The sequence below is a fragment of the Hemicordylus capensis genome, chromosome 15 (assembly GCF_027244095.1).
Source record: "Hemicordylus capensis ecotype Gifberg chromosome 15, rHemCap1.1.pri, whole genome shotgun sequence".
NCBI lineage: Eukaryota > Metazoa > Chordata > Lepidosauria > Squamata > Cordylidae > Hemicordylus > Hemicordylus capensis.
Window position 1 is genome coordinate 16350946 of NC_069671.1, and position 21980 is coordinate 16372925.

At 49.5% G+C, this 21980-nt stretch overlaps 2 protein-coding genes across 3 annotated transcripts in view; both read left to right on the top strand.

The window, feature by feature from the left end:
* The window catches only part of CLTCL1 (clathrin heavy chain like 1), a 46006-nt gene extending 41839 nt beyond the window's left edge, over positions 1-4167 (top strand). For both annotated transcript variants that reach the window (XM_053279769.1, XM_053279770.1), the window contains 2 exons: positions 1364-1439; positions 2870-4167. In XM_053279769.1, coding sequence (XP_053135744.1) covers positions 1364-1439; positions 2870-2985 — 192 coding nt within the window. In that variant the 3' untranslated portion in view covers positions 2986-4167. The remainder of the gene's footprint in view (positions 1-1363; positions 1440-2869) is intronic.
* Positions 4168-8411: 4244 nt separating this feature from the next.
* SLC25A1 (solute carrier family 25 member 1) overlaps positions 8412-21980 on the top strand; it is a 34708-nt gene continuing 21139 nt past the window's right edge. The window contains exon 1 of the mRNA XM_053280289.1: positions 8412-9075. Within this exon, the coding sequence (XP_053136264.1) occupies positions 8952-9075 (124 nt within the window). The 5' untranslated portion in view covers positions 8412-8951. The remainder of the gene's footprint in view (positions 9076-21980) is intronic.

Below are 21980 nucleotides of genomic sequence, written 5' to 3' on the forward strand. Positions count from 1 at the left end.
TCCAGCATCCGGTTTCACACCAGATGCCTCTGGGGAGCCCACAAGAAAGAGATGAAGGCATGCCCTCTCTCCTGCTGTTGCTCCCCTGCAACTGGTATTTGGAGATATCTTGCCTCTGAGGCTGGAGGTGGCCTATAGCCGCCTGATCTATGACGTTCTGATGCCTCCCGGTCACCATGTCTGACCCTTGTTTCTCCTCAGCATTCAGCAGACAGGGCATGGGGCAGGACCGTGCTTGCTGATCAGATGGGGCTGTTCTCCCAGTCTGCTGCAGATTCCCCCTGCAACAAGGCCTGCAGACCCTGGGGAATAAAATGCTCTCTCTACTCTTCCCAACTTCCCAGAAGCTGAATTTGTAGTGGCAGCCAGTGGTCTCTCTTAATTTTTTTCCCCCATCTCTGTGCGGAATGAGTTTTGTTCTGAGTGGCAGTGTGTGCGCACCATGTGCATTCAGAGTGGGGCCTTCCTGATTCAACCTGAGCAGGGGTCTAAAATGAACTGAGCAGACACCCCAAAACTTGTGAGCGTGCGCACCCCTTAAAGGGAACAGTGGTGGCAGCGTGCTGTGTTTCTTTCCTGAGAATCCTGAATCGATGACCTTGGTGCCTGGAAAAGGCCTTGTCCCTATTCAGTTCCTGCATTTTCTGTCCTGTAGAACTCGGGAACTCCTTAGGAAAAGGTGAGGTGGGCCGTCAAGTTGATTCCAACTCCTGGTGCCCACAGAGCCCTGTGGTTGTCTTTGGTAGACTACAGGAGGGGGTTACCATTGCCTCCTCCCGCACAGTATGAAGTGATGCCTTTCAAGATCTTCCTATATCACTGCTGCCCTATATAGGTGTTTCCCATCGTCTGGGGAACATACCAGTGGGGATTCGAACTGGCAACCTTCTGCTTGTTAGTCAAGCATTTCCCCGCTGCACCACTTAAGGTGGTAGCAAGCCTTTATTTGCTTTTATTTATTTGCTGGTCCAGTTAGAATATATGGCAGAATTCAGGCACAGACTCGTACTTGTCTGCTAAACATTCTGAAGGTGAATCTAGGTAGCATTCTGCCACGGCTTAATGACTTTTCCTGCAGACCATCCGGCTAGATCCATGACTGCCACCCACTTAGCCAGGTCTCGGCTCCGAGCACCCGGCTCAGCGGGCTGCACACTTCCTGCGGACACCCTGAAAGAGGGATCTCTTCTGCCGTCTTCTCCCCCTGCCCCCCGTTTTTCTGCCCAAACGGCTTTGAGAACTTTCCGGTTGCAAAGTGGTCTTTCAAATACCCATTCGAGGCCTTGGACCGGGAGCGTGGGGAGCGTGGAGCGGGTGTCGGGAAGTTCCTTCATGAGCGTTTCCTATTCACTCTGTAACGTAGGTGGACAAACTTGACGCTTCTGAAAGCCTAAGGAAAGAAGAGGAACAAGTTACTGAACCCGCTCCGATAGTATTTGGTAGGTGCCGACTTGCTTGTTTTCTGCCTGGGCCCCCAAGTTCAAAGGAACAACAGAGCTTTCCCCAAGGATCTCCTTGACGTTCTGGTCGGGCTGTGTGTAGCTTCTGGACAATCCCAAAGGGATTCCTTGGGTGTAGCCATAGCCCACAGGGGTCTGATCAGAGCAGCCCTGCACATTGCCCATTCATGAGTGGCGGCCGGATTCCTGGCTCAGGGCTGCACAACTTCAGCCTTCCCGTTGCTGAACCGCAACTCCCACAATCCTTGGCTGCAGTGGCTTATAGTCCAGGGTGATGGGAGTTGTAGGAGTTGTATGTCAAAGCCTCACGGCCCTGAGCTAGCTTCCGAAATGTCTTACGGCAAGCGGCATGCGTTTCTCCCAATGGCCATCGCCGAACTTCTCGGCCCTCTTAGGGGTGCGCTTGCCCCTCTGCAGCAGGAAACCATCCTGCCTGCTTGCAACTCCTCCCATGTCCAGAGGCTCGATATTTCAACCCGGTGAGAATATTGTGTTGCTGCTTCTCCCTGTACCCTTCTGAGCTGTGGCACGGGGGACTCTGTCCTGCCGTGGGTGATGAGGCGGTTTGGCGATAGGATCTCGCAGAAGAGCAACTCCTTTGAAAGGCCCATGCCTCTTTCTAGCAACTTGCCCTGTCTGCCGAAAGGTAGGCCCGGCTGACACTCCAATAGGGGAGTTCTTGACCTTTTTAAAAGCAGGAATGGCTTAAATTGGAACTCGGTATTTCCTGCATGAAGCATGGTGTGGTTTTAGTAGTGTTAACAACAACAAAAAGTGTGTGTCTGGTCTGTGGCCGAATTTAATAAGCACAGGCTTGGAGAAACACAACTAACAGATCTAACTGCAAGGTGTTTGAAACCCTGGCCGTGCGTAACTTAGTATGTTTAGGAAATTTTTGTCTTGAATTGCCTGGTCCGCTGAGAACAAGACTAAGGATATTGGAGGTTGTATAGAGGTTTATTCCTCGCTCCCTCCACTATCTGCATATTGCAGTACTCGAATTTTTATTTATTTATTATTTATTTTATGAACCCCTCCCTGGGTTCAGATGAGTTGGCATCACCGGTGTGCGGTGTTCCCTCTAACAGGGATTCCCGGACGTTGTTGACTACAACTCCCAGAATCTCCAAGCAAAAGCCATTGCAGCTGGGGATTCTGGGACTCGTAGTCAGTCAGTCTTTATTACGGTCATAGCCCAGCATAAAGCATAAGGGCGATGACAACATGTTAAAAGTGAGAGTAGATTTTAAAAAGTTGTCGTCGACAGCAGCTGGGCCTCCTCCTCCGAGGGAACGCTGCCGGTGTGCCTTTCGGCTGCTTAGCGTCTGGGTGGCACTGCTTGTGGGACATGCAGGGCTTTGGTTTGTGCGTTGAGCTCTTTAAACCGGCTCTTCCTTGCCTCCTTCCAGGCCAGCAGCTGATGCTGACAGCGGGGCCCAACACCGGCCCAGCCCCGGCCAACTTCCCGTACGGCTACACAGCACCAGGATTCACTCAACCGCCCGTCTATGGCTTCAATATGTAACTTCCGCTGCGACAGACCTCTTCTTCTTCTTTTTTAACTGTCTCTGGCCACTTTCTCTCCCCGTCCGTTATCTTTTTTTTTTGTCCAAGAAGGCACAGATGTCTCCTTGCACTGGCCGTCCGCCTCGGCAGTCTCACGTGGTTCAAGACCTCCAAAGGACACTGTATTATTTATTGCTATGTCCTGTTACATTTCAGCCTCCAAAAGGCAGCTTTTCTCTCTGTGTGTGTGTGTGTTACGTTTCCGAGGCTCTGTCCGAAGCCGAGATGGCACTTCCACTCCAACCTTCCGCTCCGCAATAATGTCTTGAGGCCAGGAGGAGCCAGAGAGAGGGCTGGTGCTTCCTCTTTCATGGCAGTCCTCTTGCCAGCCACATGTGTGCTGGGGTATCCCCTGGCATCAAGCTGTTGCCGCTCAGAGCTCCTTGGGGGGGTAGCAGAGTCTAGACATCTGAAAGGTGCACTCTTAATTTCCTTTGCAGCACTGTGCAAAAAAAAAAAAAAAAAAAAGACACGGAAAAGGAAAATGTGTGTTTGCGGGGAGGTGGGACCCACGTAATGGCGATACGGCAAAGCATCTCTGCCTTCTGGAATCTGTTCCCAAACCGTCTAGAGAATAAATTTGGATCATATCGCAGAGCAGTTATCTCCAGGATCTTTCTTCCTTTCAGTCTAAAGGGCGAGCAAGGCTGCGCAGTGGCGTTAAATGGTACCCCTAAAGACCTTGGCTATGAGATTTGGCCAGCAGGCTTCCAGGTGTGCGTGCCCCCTCCCCCCCCGGGCAACCATCGTGGTACAAGGAAGACCGGTAAGGGCGAACCTTCGGCAACTCGGAAACAAGTTGGCACACTCCTGTTGTCTTGTGTCTTGATTCTGCTGCAGCAAGCAGGGCGTCCCGCCACGTTGGTTTTGGCCAGAGTCTCCGCGTCCCCTGGCACTCTGAAGACGCCTCTCTGAATTGACCAGGCTTCTGTTCTGTCCGTGGTGTGCCCGCCACACACAACTTCTTTTGTTCCGTTGGAGATTGCCAACAGGAATATACTACTCCGTGCCACTCTTCAGAAACCTATATCATTAACATTTCCATGTACTTAAAGAACCAGATGACAATGTATAATTTATGGCTATGAATCTTGTGCTAATCATGACTATTATGGAAATCAAATTATAAACGTGAACCAAACCGGTTGTCCGCTGTGTGGTTTGAGATCCTGGGACTGGTGCAGGAGGCAGTCGGCCAGCACGGCCTGAGGGGTCTTGCAGTGACCCCTTAAAGGACACACATCCATAATCCCACCCCGTGTCCGTTCCCCTTCCCAACTCTTTAGGACTAAGAGGGGGACGGATTCATTCTTGAGCAAACAGAGGTAACTGATTGATCCAGAAGTTCTCAAGCTTGGCTTCCTAGATACTTATTATTATTATTATTAATTCGATTTCTATACCACCCTTCCAAAAATGGCTCGGGGCCGTTTACACAGAGAAATAAACAAGGTGGCTCCCTGTCCCCAAAGGGCTCACAGTCTAAAAAGAAACACAAGACACCAGCAATAGCCACTGGAGGGATGCTGTGCTGGGGATGGATCTGGCCAGTTGCTCTCCCCCTGCTCAATAAAGAGAATCACCATGATTAAAAGATGCCTCTTTGCCCAGTTAGCAGGGGTTTGTTTGTTTGTCTTGGCATTCTGTAGAAATTGAATTTCTGTAGAATAGACACACAAATCGAACCCTTTTGGGGTGTGTGTGTGTGTGTGTGCTCTCTACTAAATTTGAGAGGCTTCTACCACCATTTCCACTAAACATTTGCTAATATATTTTAAGCAGGAGTTTTCCACTGACTTTCTGCCATCACAATCACCGTCCTCCCGAATTTCAAAGTGGCAGAGAGGGAGCTGGGATTTGTTCTTATTCCAAGAGGGGTTTAGATAAATTCACGGAGGAGAAGTCTATCAGTGGCTACTAGTCGGAGGGCTACAGGCCACCTCCATCCTCAAAGGCACGATGCCTCTGACTACCAGTTGCAGGGGAGTCACAGGAGGAGGGAGGGCCTGCCCTCAACTCCTGCCTGTAGGCTTCCAGTGGCATCTGGTGGGCCACTGTGCGAAACAGGATGCTGGACTAGATGGGCCTCCTTGGGCCTGATCCAGCAGGGCTGTTCTGATGTTCTTATGGGATCTACCCTGTTGCTATGCTTCCACTCCTCATCCTGCTCTATGCTGAAGAGGAACCCTTCTTATAGATCGGAGTTCGCAACCTGTAGTTCGGCAACATCTGGAATACCACAGGTTCAGAACCTTCTGTTATAGATTACTTGGGCAAATGAATAGAGGTCGTGCTTGTTTGTTACATTGAGCTCCTGCGCTTCCTTCAAGGAACCTAGAGTGGAGCTGTAACTGAATTGGCTTGGAGCAGAAGTCGCAAGTTTTGGGGAGGAGAGCTGGCCTTGCGGTAGTGAGCGTGAATGGTCCCTTTTGCTAAGCAGGGTCTGCCCTGGTTTGAATTTGGATGGGTGACTACATGCGAGAGTTCACTCCCTGGCAGCATCTCCAGGTGGGGCTGGGAGAGACTCCTGCCTGTGATCTGGGAGAGCTGCTGCCAGTCAGAGTGGACAATACTGAACTTGATGGGGCAAGGGTCTGACTCGGTAGGAGGCAACTCTGTTCCGAGGCAGGCTTGCCCTCCTGCTTGTAAGCTGACCCCAGGATATGCCATGCAGCATTTCAGTAAACATGATTCAGCTTTGAAACTGAATCATGGGGAAAGGAGCTCCCTCTAGGTGGTCTACTGGCTGAGCTGTACAAAGTTGCATAGGAGACACGAGTAGAAAATGCAGCTGTGATACCAATATCTAAAGGTAAAGTTGTGCTGTCAAGTTGGTGTCGATTCGTGGTGACCACAGAGCTATGTGGTTTTCTTTCTGGTAGAATACAGGAGGGGTTTCCCATTACCTCCTCCCGCGCAGTATGAGATGATGCCTTTCAGCATCTTCTTACATTGCTGCTGCTTGATATAAGTGTTTCCCATAGTCTGGGAAACATACCAGCATACACATCCTTAAAATCAATGCATATTTTGGGCCCATAAGGGTAGATAAAGCAGCTTAGGTGTGGTGTACCCATGAATCCAGCCTGAAATACAGCGTTTATGAAATGTAAGATCAACAGATGCTGTGACACCCTTAATGAACTCTCCAGACTAAAATAATCACGTTACGTTAAATGAGGAATGTTTGCTGCCAAGGCTAACATAAGGGAAATAATGGGGCCAATTATCCAGTTTGTATGTAAGCAGAAGAGGCTGCTTGTTTTAGTCGAATTTTTCCTGGAAGTTCGTCCCCAAAGCTACACGAGGGGGCAGCCCATACCAGTGGAGCTGGCCAATTCAGAAGAGTGGCACAGGCCTCGTGATGGCCTCCTGCTGAAGAATGGTCTGCCACTGAGATACCATCTTCCCAGCTTCATCCAGTGCCCACCGTCTGTGACTCTCCTTCCAAATGAGACCCGATCTTAAGAGATGTACAGTCTGCCTTGAACTCCCCTGCTCCTAGAATTTGGCTAGAGAGGCAGGATTAAGAAAACAGAACACACAGACATGTATTCTGGAAGTATAACCAGTGCCCCAGATCTGCTTTCACCCCAAACCTACTGTATTTACCCGATCGACTGTGCGTTTAAGTCAATCCCCTTAAAAATACAGATTATACCTGTATTTATCCAAAAGGAAGCAGACTCTGAATTTAAGATGACCTGCCAATTTCTAACCTCAAATAACTTGGGGGGGGGAACCTAGCCTTTGATTCAGATAAACATAAGATGTTGACTCAGAAATAAGGCCTTGGTGGTCTGTTCACGATTCCTACACAACCAAGGGCACTTCTGTCTTTAACCTGTTGAGGTATTATGGCGTACCGGTGTAGATCCTGGCAGCATCTCCAGCAGGGAGGGCTGCCTAAAACCTTGGAGAGATGCTGCCAGCCAGTGCCAGCAACACCAAGGCCGATGGACCAACGGTATAAGGCAGCTTCCTACGTCCGTGTGTGTCTGTGAGAAGCAGGCTGCTGGATGAGATGTGCCTTCAGCCTCATTTTCCAGGGCTCTTTGAGGAAGGTGGAGAGTAACAATATAATCCAGAACAAGAACTACATTTGGGTTTCACAGAAAGTGCTAGGCTTCAGGAAAACAGTTCATTGAAGACAGAGATGGTGACGGAGGCTCCTTTGCCAGTTCTGAACGGTGGGTGTTCATCAAGAGAACATGTATTTGTTATTTTTAAGGCAAACAGCAAGGTTTCTCTCTCTCTCTCTCTCTCCACCACATCCATAACAAAGAGTAATAGGAGGATGGCAGCTTCATGTGCAACTCGGTGGCAGTAATTCAACATGAGAAATGGTGCCGTTATTTTAAAGCTGCTGGTGTGCCATTAGAAGCCTGTGAATCTTGGGGCCTAGAGGTCTGATGGGTTGTGTGGATTTTTGGATAGTCTGCTTTTAAGGTATTCTTTCCAGAAAGAAGGCTTTCTGCAGGAGTGAGAGAGAATCAGCTGTGTTTCCTGGTTTTATTGCGTATATTTATTTGAAAACTTTGTAAACAGATTAGTACGTTTTCCTATCTTCCCACTGATTATTTGTAAGGTTTCAACGGTTTCATAACACCCCATTAAGGAGTCAGTGATGTGTCTGTGAGCAATTGTTACATCTGCTTGGTTTGTGTATGTAGATTATTTGTATATTGCTTTTTGTTATTGTTTTGGTGCTGACTGTGATGAAGACCAATGGATGGACTGAACTGCTGAACAGTCTTGCATTGCCTCTTAAGAACATAAGAACAGCCCTGCTGGATCAGGCCCCAAGCCCATCTAATCCAGCATCCTGTTTCACATGGTGTCCCACCAGATGCCTCCGAGAAGCCCATGGCAAGTGGTGAGGACACACCTTCTCTCCTGCTGTTGCTCCCCTGCAACTGGTATTGAGAGGCTTCTTGCCTCTGAGGCTGGAGGCGGCCCCCAGCCTAGTAGCCACTGATAGACCTGTCCTCCGTGAACTCGTCTAAGCCCCTTCTAAGGCCATCACCACATCCAGTGGCAGAGAATTCCATAGATTAATCACCTGCTGTGTGAAAAAGTACTTTTTGTTGGTCCTAGACTTCCTGGCCTCCAGTTTCATGGGATGACCCCTGGTTCTAGTGTTGTGTGAGAGGGAGACAAATTTGCATAATTATGCATAATTGTAGACACCTCGATCCTATCTCCCCATAAGTCGCCTCTTTTCCAAAGCCCCAGATGCTGCCGCCTAGCCTCAGAAGGAAGCTGCTCCAGGCCCAAAGAGCATCTGGGTGGCCATCTTTTAAACCCATGGCAAGCCGCCTTGCGATCCTCCCCAGGAAAGGCGGCGCAGGACTCAACCCATCAAGCACTCCTCCAAACCCACTTGCAAGCTCTCCGCCTCGCTCGCCCCAGCGGCGTTTCCACCTTAAGGAAGGCCCCGCTTGCCCACTGCGCCCTGCCACGGGGCTTCCTTCGAAAGGGGGCTAGGAGTTGCGCTGCAGCCTGGTTTGCCCTTTGCCAAAAATAAACGGAGAAAAAGACGAATCGCGACTCGTGCGAGCCCATTGCAGGGAGGCCGAGCTCGCCCCCCGCCCCGGAGCAAGCCGGCTGCTTCTCCCTCCTTTTGCAAGCTGGCCGGGTCTTCCTTAACAGGGCTGTTGTAAGGATGTGACGCTGGCAGCCACAACGGCGGCAGCCACACCCCTGCCGGCTCCATATACCCTGCCAGGCTGGGCTGGAGCGAGAGAGGTCTCTGGCCGCCCTGCCTCCTCTGCTGCGCCCCCGGAGAAGCCGAGGTTCCGCGCGGGAGGCGTCCTTGCAGACCGCACCGGTCTCCGCGCGGGAGGCGTCCTTGCAGATCGCACCGGTCTCCGCGGCTGGGTGCCGGTCTTCTCTCGCCGGGGCTCTTCCTCCCCTGCCGCCCCCATGGCTCCGTCCGCCTCGGCTCCCGCCTTCGCGACCCCCTTCCCCAGACCCCGCTGCCTGGCCGCGGCCGCCGCCCCAGCCGGGAAAGCCAAGCTGACCCATCCGGGCAAGGCGATCCTCGCAGGTACGACGGCGGGGCGGGCGGGGCGGGGGTCCGTGGTGGGCTTTGGTTTGGGGAGGGGGGGGCTTCTTCTCGGGCGGGTTGCTCTGCTTTTTCTCCTGCGTGCGGCAACCCGCCCCCCCCAAAAAATTGCACATCAGGCTCTCTCTGCTTTTCCTGCAAACTTTCCCGCTGCAAAGAGATTAGTGGAAACTTCTCTCTCTGCCTAATAATCCCGCCGCTTTTTTTTTCTTTTTGTTTGGTTTGGGTGGCTTTTTTTTTTTTTTTTTTTTTTGGCTAGGAGAGCTTATTCTTTGGCTTGCCCGGCGATCCCTCCCAGCAAGCCTGGTCTTTGGGGGAAGGGCTCCTGCGCAGATCTCTCTCTCTCTCTCTCTCTGTGTATTGTTTGCAACTGGTAGTAGATCAAGCGCCTAGTTCCTGCGCAGCAGCTCACGCCCTCCCGGGCAGCCTGCGCTGGTGGGTGGATCGGAATCAGCTGCGCAGACTTTGTTGTTGCTTTGCCCGGTTCAAGTTCCTAGTCCCTGGTGGGGTCCTCTTCTCCATTTGGCTTGCTGAACAGCGGCTTCCGGCTGCAGGGTTGTTTGTGCGCTGAGGTGCAACGTCGTGGCCTTATTCAAATGCATGGTGCGGGCTGCTGTACTTGGGTTGGGAACGTGGGAAGCTGCCTAACCGAGTCAGACCATTGGTCCATCTAGCTCAGTATTGTAGACACTGACTAGCAGGAGTTTCTCCAAGGCTGCAGGCAGGAATCTCTCCCAGCTTACCTGGAGATGCTGCCGGGGATTGAACCGGGAACCTTCTGCATGAAAAAGTGATGCTCTTCCCTTAGGCTCCATCCCCGTATGATTATTATTATTATTATTTATTTAATATTTATTACTATTATTTTACATTTATATCCTGCTCTTCCTCCAAGGAACCCAGAGTACACGGTTATGTTTACCCTCACAACAACCCTGTGAGGTAGGTTAGGCTGAGAGATATGTGTTTGGCCTAGAGTCACCCAGTGAAGTTCATGGCTGAATGGGAATTTGAACTCAGGTCTCCCCGATCCTAGTCCAACACTCTAACCACTACACCACACTGGCTCTCTATGTGTACACTCCTACCATGCTTGTCGAACAGAACTTGTGAATAGTGCTGTGTGTGTCGTGTTCACAGGAACGCTCATTCACACATGTGTGCAGACATCTGTACACTTGTATACCATCATGTCCGAACAGGGCTAAATTGTACGTGGGCCGAACATTGCATGTGAATAGGGCTGGTGGTTTAGTTTGTATGTTTGAACCCATGCCGGTCAACAAACTGGAATTTGAACCCAAGGTTTGATGTGTCCTAACCATGGTCTTGTGTGATGGTTACTGAGCTTGATGGATCAAGGGTCTGACTCAGTATATGGCAACTTCTGATGTTCCAATGTAGCCCACCACTTTGCAAAGCAGACTGTTGCACGGCCAAATGGCTCTGGCAGTCGGGAAATTCCTCTTATTTATTTATTTATGCATTTTTTTTATTTATTTATTTATTTATTTGATTTGATTTGTATACCACCCTTCCAAAATGGCTCAGGGCGGTTTACAATTAAAACAAACCATTAAAGCAGTAAACCCTCTTCGTGTCTAGCCTGAGTGTGTTTTCCCTGTAATTTTGACCCCTTGCAATCACCACACCCTCCTGCAAATCCCGATTTGTAGGACACTGTTGGAGCTGCATATAATCGGGGGGGGGGGTGTGTGCACAGATTTAGCTTGTTGCAGTAGCAAACCCTTTGTTTGTGGCTCTTTCTTCCTCTGACTTGTGGGTGGGGAATGGAGTTCTCGTGTCTGGCTGGACTTTCAAGCAGGCAGATTCAGTGGGAGAGAATCACACCGCTTCTGCCTGCATAACAGAGGCCTCTCCTTCCCCAAAGGCCTCGGATGCATGCTGGAAAACTCGGGAGGAGGAGCTCTGCCTTCATGCCGAACTTTGGAGCAGAGAGAAGCTTCTCCCAGCTGAATGCCAGGTTGGAGATCTCCAAACTCTCTTGTTTGGAGTTGCCAGAGGGCTAAGAGTCCTTCAACTTAATAGATGGGGGTAACTCCGATGCTATTTCTGCTCCACTCCAGATTATCATAGGAATTTAGGGAGCTGCCATTTACTGAGTCAGACCGTTGGTCCATCTGGCTCAGGATTGTTTACCCAGACTGGCAGCGGCTTCTTCCAGGTTGCAGGCAGGAGTCTCTCTCAGCCCTCTCTTGGAGATGCTGCCAGGGAGGGAACTTGGAACCTTCTGCATGCAGATGTTCTTTGCAGAGTGGCCCCATCCCCTAAGGGGGAAGATCTTCCAGTGCTCACACATGTCATCTCCCATCCAAATGCAAAGCAGGACAGACCCTGCTTCGCAAAGGGAACAATTCCTGCTTGCTACAAGACCAGCTCTCCTCGCCTTATTAAAGCACAATTAGTTTTTTCCTCCCAGGCAGGAGAAGAGAGGGGACAACTGCCAACGAATGAAATAAAAGTAAAATGTTTGCTTGCCTGCTTGTTTTTATGTTAAGAACACTTTAGGAAGGGTGGTCTATAAATGGAATAAATAACTAAGAATGGCCTGGCTGGGTCAGGCCCAAGGCCTACCTCATGCAGCATGAAGGCATGCCCTCTCTCCGGCTTTGGCTGCCTTGCAACTGGGACTCAGAGGCATCCTGCATCTGAGCCTGGTGGGAATTCATAGCCATCAGGACTAGTAGCAGCCATGGATAGACCTGTCCTCTACTCATTTGCCTGAGCCCTGCTTAAAGCCATCTAAGCTGGGAGCCATCGCCACATCCTGTGGCAGAGAGTTCCACAGATTAAATTTGCATGGTGTGAAAAGGTATTTATTTATTCATTCATTCATTCATTCATTTTATTCAATTTTTAAACCGCCCTTCCAAAAAGGCTCAGGGCGGTTTACATTAAAACAAAACCATTACAATCAATTAACAATTAAAATAAAATCTCCCCACACCATGCATGATTTTATAGACCTCTCTCATGTCTCCCCGCAGTCGTCTTTTTTCTACACTGACCAGAATTGTACGCAGGACTCCAGGTGTGGCTGCACCATCGTTTTGTATAACGGCATTATAATTTAAGCAGTTTTATTTTCACCCCCATTCCTAATGATCCCTTGCATGGATTTTGCCTTTTTCATAGTGTACGGATATCCTGCTCTTTCTCCAAGGAGCCCAGGGTGGTGTATGTGGCTATATTGATCTTGTGGTAGCAAGCATGACTTGTCCCCTTTCCTAAGCAGGGTCTGCCTTGGTTTGTATTTGGATGGGTGACTTGTGCACCGTGTTAGATATTCCCCTTAGACAATTCGGCCATTGGAGCATTGGTATGTGGAAGGCCCTGGGTTCAATCCCTGGTGGCATTTCCAGGGAGGGCTGGGAGAGACTCCTACCTGAAACCGCAGAGTGCAGCTGCCAGCCTGTGTAGGCAGTCCTGAGCTAAATGAACCAAGGGTTGGATTCAGTAGACAGCAGCTTCTGATGTTCCTCGTGCAATGAAACGGGGATCTGGGCGGGCGGAGATGTGTGCAAAAACCTTCCTGGTTGTGCAGATAGGCTCTTAAGATGGTCTGCTGTCTGCTGCGGAGAGTTTGCTAAACTGGCCCGGTAGCACGGCTAGTTAGACCCGTTTTAAAACAGGTTTGTCATGGTTTCCCTAACTGGCAAATGATGTTGCATGCAGATATTTCTGAATAGGCAGCCGTGGCATAGTTTGTGGTGGCGTGTATTCCTTCTGGGTTCAAAACCGTTTTAGCAGTGAGATGGACTTTGCCACCAGAGCAGGGGTTTCTTCTTAGGTAACCGATTTGGTTGCAACAGATGAATCCCGCGAGGCTTACAAAAATGTCAGCCTTTCAAATTACTTCTCAAGGGGATAATGCAAGTATCAGCGTGTCAAATGCAATAGTCTGACAGTGGTTGTCTTTTACAAATATGTCCACCTGTACCTAGGAATGTGAACGGAAGGGCGTAAAGCATTTCTGCCCCCCTCTTCCTGAGCAAAAGGTGGCCGATAACTGATTGCTCTATTTTAAATGTTAAGCTGCTCTAAGGACTGTAGTAAATTTACTTACTGATTTCTCTAGTCTAAAACAGCAAGAACCAGGAAGTTGGCACCGTGGAGTAGGCCTGTTTACACAATCAAAAGCTGGATTGGAGAAGCACTCAGCCAGGATTGCAGACCCATCTTCCCTGTATTGGGGCTTCCCAGATGTGATTGACTACAACTCTCATCATCCGTTGCAACTGCGGGTGATGGGAGTTTTCGTTAACAGGCTCTGGGAATCCCTGTAAGAGGGAGGACGTGTGAATAGGGCTCATGTCTTCCATATGATTTTGTAAAGTAGCCCAGCTTCTCCCGGAGCATCACTGTTCTTTCTAACAGGGATTTCCCCAGTGTTGTTGACTACAAATCCCATCATTCTCAAGCAATTGGGATGCTGGGAGTTGTAGTCAACAGCATCTGGGAATCCCTGTTAGAGGGAACACTGCCCCCAATTAACTTTGTTTTTACCCCTCTCCGCTTTCATCCAAGGATCTCGGAGTACCATAGATGGGTTTCCTCCCCTGTATTGTATGTGCTACGTAATTGTGCAATTACAGAATTGTAGATCTTATGTTGTGCCTACATGAAAGGCCACCTCGAAGTACGAAATTAACAAAACATTGCTGCGTTGGAGATGCAAAGCTGTTTGGAGCTATAAAATCTTGTAATGGTCTTGTGGTAGCAAGCATAACTCGTCCCCTTAGCTAAGCAGGATCTGCCCTGGTTGCATCTGAATGGGAGACTAGAAAGTGTGCGCACTGGAAGAGATTCCCCCTTAGGGGATGGGGCCGCTCTGGGAAGAGCAGAAGGTTCCAAGTTCCCTCCCTGGCAGCATCTCCAAGATTGGGCTGAGAGAGATTCCTGCTTGCAACCTGGGAGAAGCCGCTGCCAGTCTGTGAAGACAACACTGCGCTAGCTAGACCAATGGTCTGACTCAGGATATGGCAGCTGCCTATGTGACTGTAGTGATGTTTGCATTGTGGCAGCTTAAATGGGCGACTTTCCCAAGTTGCCCAAGGCCTGCAGAGTGACGACTGTCTTTGAAAAGCCATGCCAGGGAACATCGCTAAACTTTTTCTGCATTCAAGTGATTCCCTTTCCCTCAGCCCATCTCTCCTGCCTGGATCCAAATTTATTCCAGACCTGTCGCTTTCCGAACGTGTTGTTTTGCTGTCGGAAGAATTTGGGGGCCTTTTGACCTTGGCTGTCAGTTCCTCTGTCAGCCTGCCGCTTCTCTCTCTTTCTCTCTTTCTCTCTCTCGTACACGCCGGTCTTTGTCATAAAGAGACTGCCCGTGGGTGGTATCCAACAGTGTTGCCTCCACAGGCCAGAATAAATTGAAGCTGGGAATGATAGGAATTGTAGTTCAGCAACAGCTAGAGTGTAATAAAAAATAAAGTTGTTTATATTATTATTTCTTGTTTGCACAAACAGGTGTTATTGACTGGTTTGTTTTAGCCAGACATCGAGTCCTTCCCAAGGACATGGGATGCCAGAATTTTGTTATCAGTATTGTTGTTGTTATAGGTATTTTATTTATTTATTTATTTATTTATTTATTTATTTATTTATTTATATTAGCTAGCGATCCAAGGTTGCCTGCCGCCTCATTAGAGCATTCTCGTTGCCCTCTTGTAGCTCTGCTTTATTTCCCCTCCACCTTTTCTTCATCAACATCCTCATCTTTTTCTTTAAATAACTTATTTCTGTAGGTGTTGTTTCCCCTGCAAAGTATCAGCAAACAGAAATGACATTAATAAGCAAGCTGATAATAGACTATCTAAATATCAAGCCACGTTCAGCATATCTTGCGGTGTTTCCCAACCTTTTCTCCAGGGAGGAACCCCTACAATAATTTTCCGTATCCCGAGGAAACCCAATCTGTGAAAATGTTTACAGTACGTATGTGCAAAATGATTCGGGTACAAAATGATTTGTACCCCAATCTGGCTGGTTTGGATGATTTGTAAACAAAACAAATCGCCCCTGTCCTCAGTTGCCCAGATTTGGGTACAAAATAAATCACCCCCGATTCGAACCCAAAAATTTCAGAGATCCAAACCGCCATTTTGTGGCCAAAGTGGGTTGGGTGGTAGTGCCTAATGGGTGGAAGCTACCACCCACATTTCAAAGAAATTGGGCAAAGGGGTGACTAAAAAACGATTTTTGAAGTGTATGCATCTTTTAAGCTTTTTCCCATAGGGAATAATGGGGAATTTCAGCAGCCCCACAACTCCACTTGGGGGGCACCAGGGTGGCCCAGAGTGAGTGGTGGTGTAGTGCACATAGGGTGCCAACCACCCACAAGCCCCGGGACACTGGGTTTTGTTCTTTCTGTGGTCTGCTTCTGAGAGGAGATTCTCTGGTAGGAATGAGAGTGGATTCAATCTTGGTCGTTCCGCGATTTCTCGCGGAGCTCCTGACGATGTTCTGCGGAACCCTGATGGGGAAACATGGATATACTGTATGATCAGCATAAGAAAATCCTTGCTGGATCAGGGCCTATCTAGCCCAGCATCCTGTTTCACACCAGATGCCTCTGGGAAGCCCACAGGCAAGAAGTATGTGCATGCCCTCTCTCCTGCTCTTGCTCCCCTGCCACTGGGATTCGGAGGCATCGTGCCTCTGAGGCTGGAGGTAGCCCACAGCCACCGGACTAGTAGCCATCGATAGAGCTGTTCTCCATGAATCTGTCTAAGCCCCTTTTAAAGCTGGTGGCCATCACCACACCCCGTGGCAAGTATTTATGCGTTTGTCCCGCAAAGCAATGGCATTTGGGAAAACCTGGTCTTGATTCTGGCACGCCGTTTGTGCCGTTGAAGGAACCGCTCGAGCAAAACAGGCCTCTGCCTTCCTGTCAAGCCGGTTTCAAAGATCCGTAAATCAGGGTGGATTTGATTTAAATCAAACTGATTTAAATCATGATTTAAATCACGATTTAAATCACTAGCAGGGTGGATAAAAATAAAAAAAATCCGATTTAAATTTTAAAAAATCGGATTTTTTTTATTTAAATCGGATTTTTTTGATTTTTATCCACCCTGCTAGTGATTTAAATCGTGATTTAAATCATGATTTAAATCAGTTTGATTTAAATCAAATCCACCCTGCCGTAAATATCCAGCGAGCCGGGCTAGCGTTCCCCCAGACTTTAATTGCATGAAGCCGACTGATCTGTTGGAGAAAGTCATGAGCGGGCGTTCTCGCCAGCAGTCCTTTTCGGCAGTGGGAATAAATTGGCTCAGCCGATGCTCCGAGCTTGTTAATGGGAGCCCTTGCTATGGTTCAATGTGGGGGGTTTGTTTTTGTGTGTAAAGCCACCGTCTGCGTGTCCTAGGCAGGTTGCTGTGTGCAGACAGCGATGCATGCCCAGTGGTTAATCGGAGCGAGGACCCTTCCTCCTGCAATCGGTGCCTGCAATGGATGTCTGGGCGTCGTTTCCCGTCCTTGGGTTTTGCCCAGCTGTGTTTCCGGAAGGCAGGGGTTAAACCCGGCTTTTTCCCAGGGCTCCTGGCAACTGACTCTCTGTGCGCCCATGTGCAGCGGACATGACTAGGAATGAGCTGCCCGTCTCCCACAAGTTTACTCGCCGCCTCGCGCTGACAGCTGGCTGACGTCCCTTCTTTTTCTCTTGGCCGCTTTTGTGCCGTGAATGCGCAAGGCGTGCTCCTAGGCTGTGCCCAGGGTGGGGAAAAAATAATATTAATGTAAGCCATTGCAGCAAAAACCAATACACAATCTTGAGGATTGACTTTGCAAAATTAGAATCGCTTGAGGAGTGATAGGAAAGCAGCGGGGGGGGGGGGAAGAGACGGAAGAGGGGAGGACACTGGGAATCTGAAAGGCAAGATTGCTTAAACTCCCCCGCCCCGATATGTTGGACTACAAATACCGTCACCCCCTGCTGCCGTGGCAGGGGGTGATGGGTGTTGTAGTCCGGTAACGTGGGCCCACGTTTGAGAAGCCCTGCTGTAAGGTATCTGTGGTGGTTGGAGGGGGTGCAGGGAAAGAGAAACAGAAGTCATGAAGGAGAAGGTTTGACCTGAGCCGCTCTGAGCAGAATTGTGGTGGGGTACAAATACTTTAAATTATATTTGGAACACACCACAAGACCAACTCTCCTCCTCCCAGCTGGGAAAGGCTCCTGCTTGAAGCCATAGGAACATAGGAAGCTGCCATATACTGAGTCAGACTATTGGTTTATCTAGCTCAGTATTGTCTTCACAGACTGGCAGCGGCTTCTCCAAGGTTGCAGGCAGGAGTCTCTTGGAGATGCTACCAGGGAGGGAACTTGGAACCTAGATGCTCTTCCCAGAGCGGCCACATCCCCTAAAGGGAATATCTTACAGTTCTCACACATCAAGTCTCCCATTCATATGCAACCAGGGTGGACCCTGCTTAGCTAAGGGGACAAGTCATGCTTGCTGCCACAAGACCAGCTCTCTTCTCAAGGGGAAAAGCCATGGAGAGCTGCTGCCTGTCAGTGTAGACAATACTGAGCTTGATGAACCAGTGGCCTGACTCAGTAGACAGCAGCTTCCTATGTTCCTATATTTCTCTCTCTCTAGCTTCCTCATTGCTGCAATTTCTGGGGATGGAGGGATGACGTTCAAAATGGCTGTTGTTTAATTTAAAATGTGGACATTTCCAGGGCTTTCTAAAGATCCGGGCCAGTGTTCCCTCTCATAGGGATCCCCAGATGTTGTGGACTACCATTCCCAGAATCCCCAGCTGCCATGGCTTTTGCTTGGGGGATTCTGGGAGCTGTAGTCCACAACATCTGGGAATCCCTGTTAGAGCTGATCTTCCTGCTTTTGGTCTGAAATGCTAGAAAATGCCTTGTCATTCTCGGTGGAGTTTGATGGCAGCGGAGAGGCTTGCAAAGCAAAGATACCTGGAGGATGGGCCTGATTCTTGTAAAATGAGGGACAGGAAGGGTTGCTTCACTTTGTTCCCGAGTGTCCTCTACAACTTTTGTTTGGCCAACTGTGTTGACCAGCCTGGCCACACACACTGTGTGCAGAAAGGCCAGGGGGTAATATTTGCTCTTCGGTGTGTGCGTGTTGTCCTGAGAACAAGGTGTGCTCTTTATCATCACCAGTGGTGAGATCCTGACTTGGCAGCCTTGGTGCTGAGTGTCAGCAAGGAGAGGGAGCATTCAGCGTGCCTGTGTCTGCTCTGCAAATAAAACCCTTCTATCTGAACAGAACAAAGGCATCGGAGGAAAATAATGTGCATCTCTCTCTCTCTCTCTCTCTCTCTCTCTCTCTCTCTCTCTCTCTCTCTCTCTCTCTCTCTCTCTCTCTCTCTGAATCTGATTTATAGCTCAATTGCTGGTCTTGTAGTAGCAGGCGTGAATTGTCCCCTTTGCTAAGCAGGGTCTGCCCTGGTTTGCATTTGAATGGGAGGCTACATGTGAGTATAAGATACTCCCCTTAGGGGATGGGGCCGCTCTGGGAAGAGCATCTGCCTGCTTGCATGCAGAAGGTCCCAAGTTCCCTCCCTGGCAGCATCTCCAAGGCAGGGCTGGGAGAGACTCCGGCCTGCAACCTTGGAGAAGCCGCTGCCAGTCTGGGTAGACAGTACTGAGCTAGATGGACCAAGGGTCTGACTCAGGGTATGGCAGCTTCCTGTGTTCCAATGCATAATTTGCTTTGGGCACCTTTGAGGAGCAGAGCTACAGGAGGTAGGAAAAGTGTCACCGTGGATATGTGATGTCCAGGAATTAGCACAGGAAAAATTGCTTGAATGAATGTTACACCATTTTAATGGTGCTTTCTGTCCAGGCCTTAAAAAGGCGCAGAAGAAGGCAGCCAAGATAATCAGGGTCCTTGAGCATCTTCCTTATGAGGCAAGGCTAAAACACCTGGGGCTTTTCAGTTTTGGGGAAAAGACGACAGAGAGGTGACATGATAAACCATACATGGTGCGGAGAAAGTTGATATTTCTCCCTCTCTCATAAGACTAGAACCAGGGTTCACCCCATGAAACTGACTGCCAAGAAATTTTGGACCCAAAAAGGATGTACTTTTTCCACACAACCTGTATTCAAGATCTGTGGAACTCTCTGCCAGGGGATGTGGTGATGGCTACTAGCCTGGATGGCTTTGGAAGGAGCTGAGACAAATTCTGCTCCAACCAAACACCTGTGGCCACAGTCCTCCGGGGGTGGGGTGGGGAATGGCTGTGTGAATTTGGTCTTGCAGGTAGACGGTTTTTTGTCCACTCAGGTAGCAATATTGACTGGGCTCCAGATGATGCCAAGAGGGAGGGAGGCCCCGTGGGGCCAGCTAGGGCGGCCTTTGAATCTAGCGGCTTTGATCTCGGCTGCTCCCGCCCCCTCCTCTCTTGTTTGCTCTGCAAACAAAAGGTTTTTCCTTCCCTGGAACTGCTGGATCAGCAGCGGGTGGCAGAAAGGGAGGAGAGAAGCCAGCCGGGAAGCGGAAAAATCACCATTCCTGAACCAAAAGCCTTGGGAGGGACAGCAAGCTCAATTCTTGCCATTTTATTCTGGGGAGAAAAACTCCTCTCTTGAATCTCCTTGCCAGGAGAACATAAGAACAGCCCCGGTGGATCAGGCCCAAGGAGGCCCATCCTGTCCAGCATCCTGTTTCCCACAGTGGCCCACCAGATGCCTCTGGGAAGCGCTCAGGGAAGAGGTGAGGGCCGGCCCTCTCCCCTGCGGTTGCTCCCCTGCAACTGGGATTGAGAGGCATCAGGTGGCCTGTAGCCACCAGACTAGTAGCCATTGATAGATCATTGAGAGAGGAGAGCTGGTCTTGTGGTAGCAAGCATGACTTGTCCTCATAGCTAAGCAGGGTCTGCCCTGGTTGCATCTGAATGGGAGACTTGATGTGTGAGCACTGGAAGATCTTCCCTTCAGGGGATGGAGCTGCTCCGGGAAGAGCATCTAGGTTCCAAGTTCCCTCCCTGGCAGCATCTCCAAGAGACTCCTGCCTGCCACCTTGGAGAAGCCGCTGCCAGTCTGTGAAGACAATACTGAGCTAGATAGACCAAGGGTCTGACTCAGTATATGGCAGCTTCCTATGTTCCTATGTACCCTCTGTGAATTCATCACGGACCGCCAGCCATGAGTCCGGCTGAGGCGGTCTCCCCTGTGGTGCCCGTGAGGCTGCGGAGAAGCTTTCCGGCTTGTTTGTTAGGACTTTGGACCATCGACCGAGTTTTGCAACAAGGGGCAGTGTCACTGAGAGTGGCTGGTCTTCTGCAATCGCCGGAGCCAGAAGATTGACGGCTTGCGTCCTTGGCTGAAGGTCGTTGGCCACTGGCTCTCGGAGGGGATCTCAGAAGTGGTGACAGATGTCGCCTGGAGTTTTTGGCAGTCCCGAAAGGTCCCCTTTGCCCTACCTGGCCTGTCCCGGAACTGGAAGGGGGCTTCCATTTAGCTGGCCACTGATCTGCCTAAAATTAGGCCTGCTCAACTTTGGCCCTCCTGCAGATGTTGGCCTACAACTCTCATAATCCCTAGCTATTGGGGCTGGGGGTTATGGGAGTTGTAGTCAAAAAACAGCTGGCGGGGGGGGGCAAAGTTGAGCAGGCCTGGCCTAAATGCAGTCTTACATGGCGACTGCAGTATGTTCCCATGAAGATCTCACTCCAACCATCACATTGACTCTCCATAAACACACACGGCTGCCTGAGGAGCCTGCCTTGTACAGAGTTGGGCCATTGGTCCATCTGCGCCTGCTAACTGAGCCAAGAGGCACCTTTTAAAAGTGGTGATTCTCTTTACTGAGCAGGGGGTGAGCAACTGGCCCTATCCGTCCCCAGCACATCATCCCTCCAGTGGCTGTTGCTTTTGTCCTTCTTGTGTTTCTTTTTTCGATTGTGAGCCCTTTGGGGGACAGGGAGCCATATGTATGTATTTATGTATTTATTTGTAAACTTTTGTGGGAAAGCAGTATATAAATATTCGTCGTCTTTGTAGTTCAGTATTGCCTACTTTGCCTGGCAGTGGCTCTCCCAAGGATTCAGGCCGGAATCTCTCCCAGCCCTAACTGGAGATGCCAGGGAATGAACCTAGGACCATAGGAACAGAGGAGACTGCCGTATACTGAGTCAGACCCTTGGTCCATCTAGCTCAGTATTGTCTACACAGGCTGGCAGTGGCTTCTCCAAGGTAGTAGTAGTAGTAGTAGTAGTAGTAGTAGTAGTAGTTTATTCGATTTCTATCCCACCCTTCCAAAAATGGCTCAGGGTGGTTGCAGGCAGGAATCTCTCAGCCTTATCTTGGATGCGGCTCCATCCCCTAAGGGGAATATCTTACAGTGCTCACACATGTAGTCTCCCATTCAGATGCAAGTGAGGGTGAACCTTGCTTAGCAAAAGGGACAATCCAGGCTTGCTACCACAAGCCCAGTGATCTGTTTATAGTCTGCTAGTGAAGCACAATGTTTTCCTTCCCATGTCTCCTTATGGTCTATTTTGCATCTTTTCCCACCAAGCCAAACAAAACAAAAGTTTGATCGGGAAATGACATTTAGGTAGAGAATTATGGTGTAAATGGGCAGGTGAACTTTTCATTTTGTTTCCATTGTTGAGGCAGATACCTTCCACTTTTCCAAACAGTCGGCAGACTGAGCTGATATTTGAACTGGAACTGCAGAATGGTGCCCTGAATATGTGTACCAAATTTCATGTTGATATCACGGTGTTCAAAAGAGTTCTTGTGCGACAAGAAATAGCTTGTGCAGCATGCCGAGAAAAAGCCTACACATCACTACACCAGTTACACATTTATGGGCAGGGTGGATTTGATTTAAATCAAACTGATTTAAATCACGATTTAAATCACGATTTAAATCACT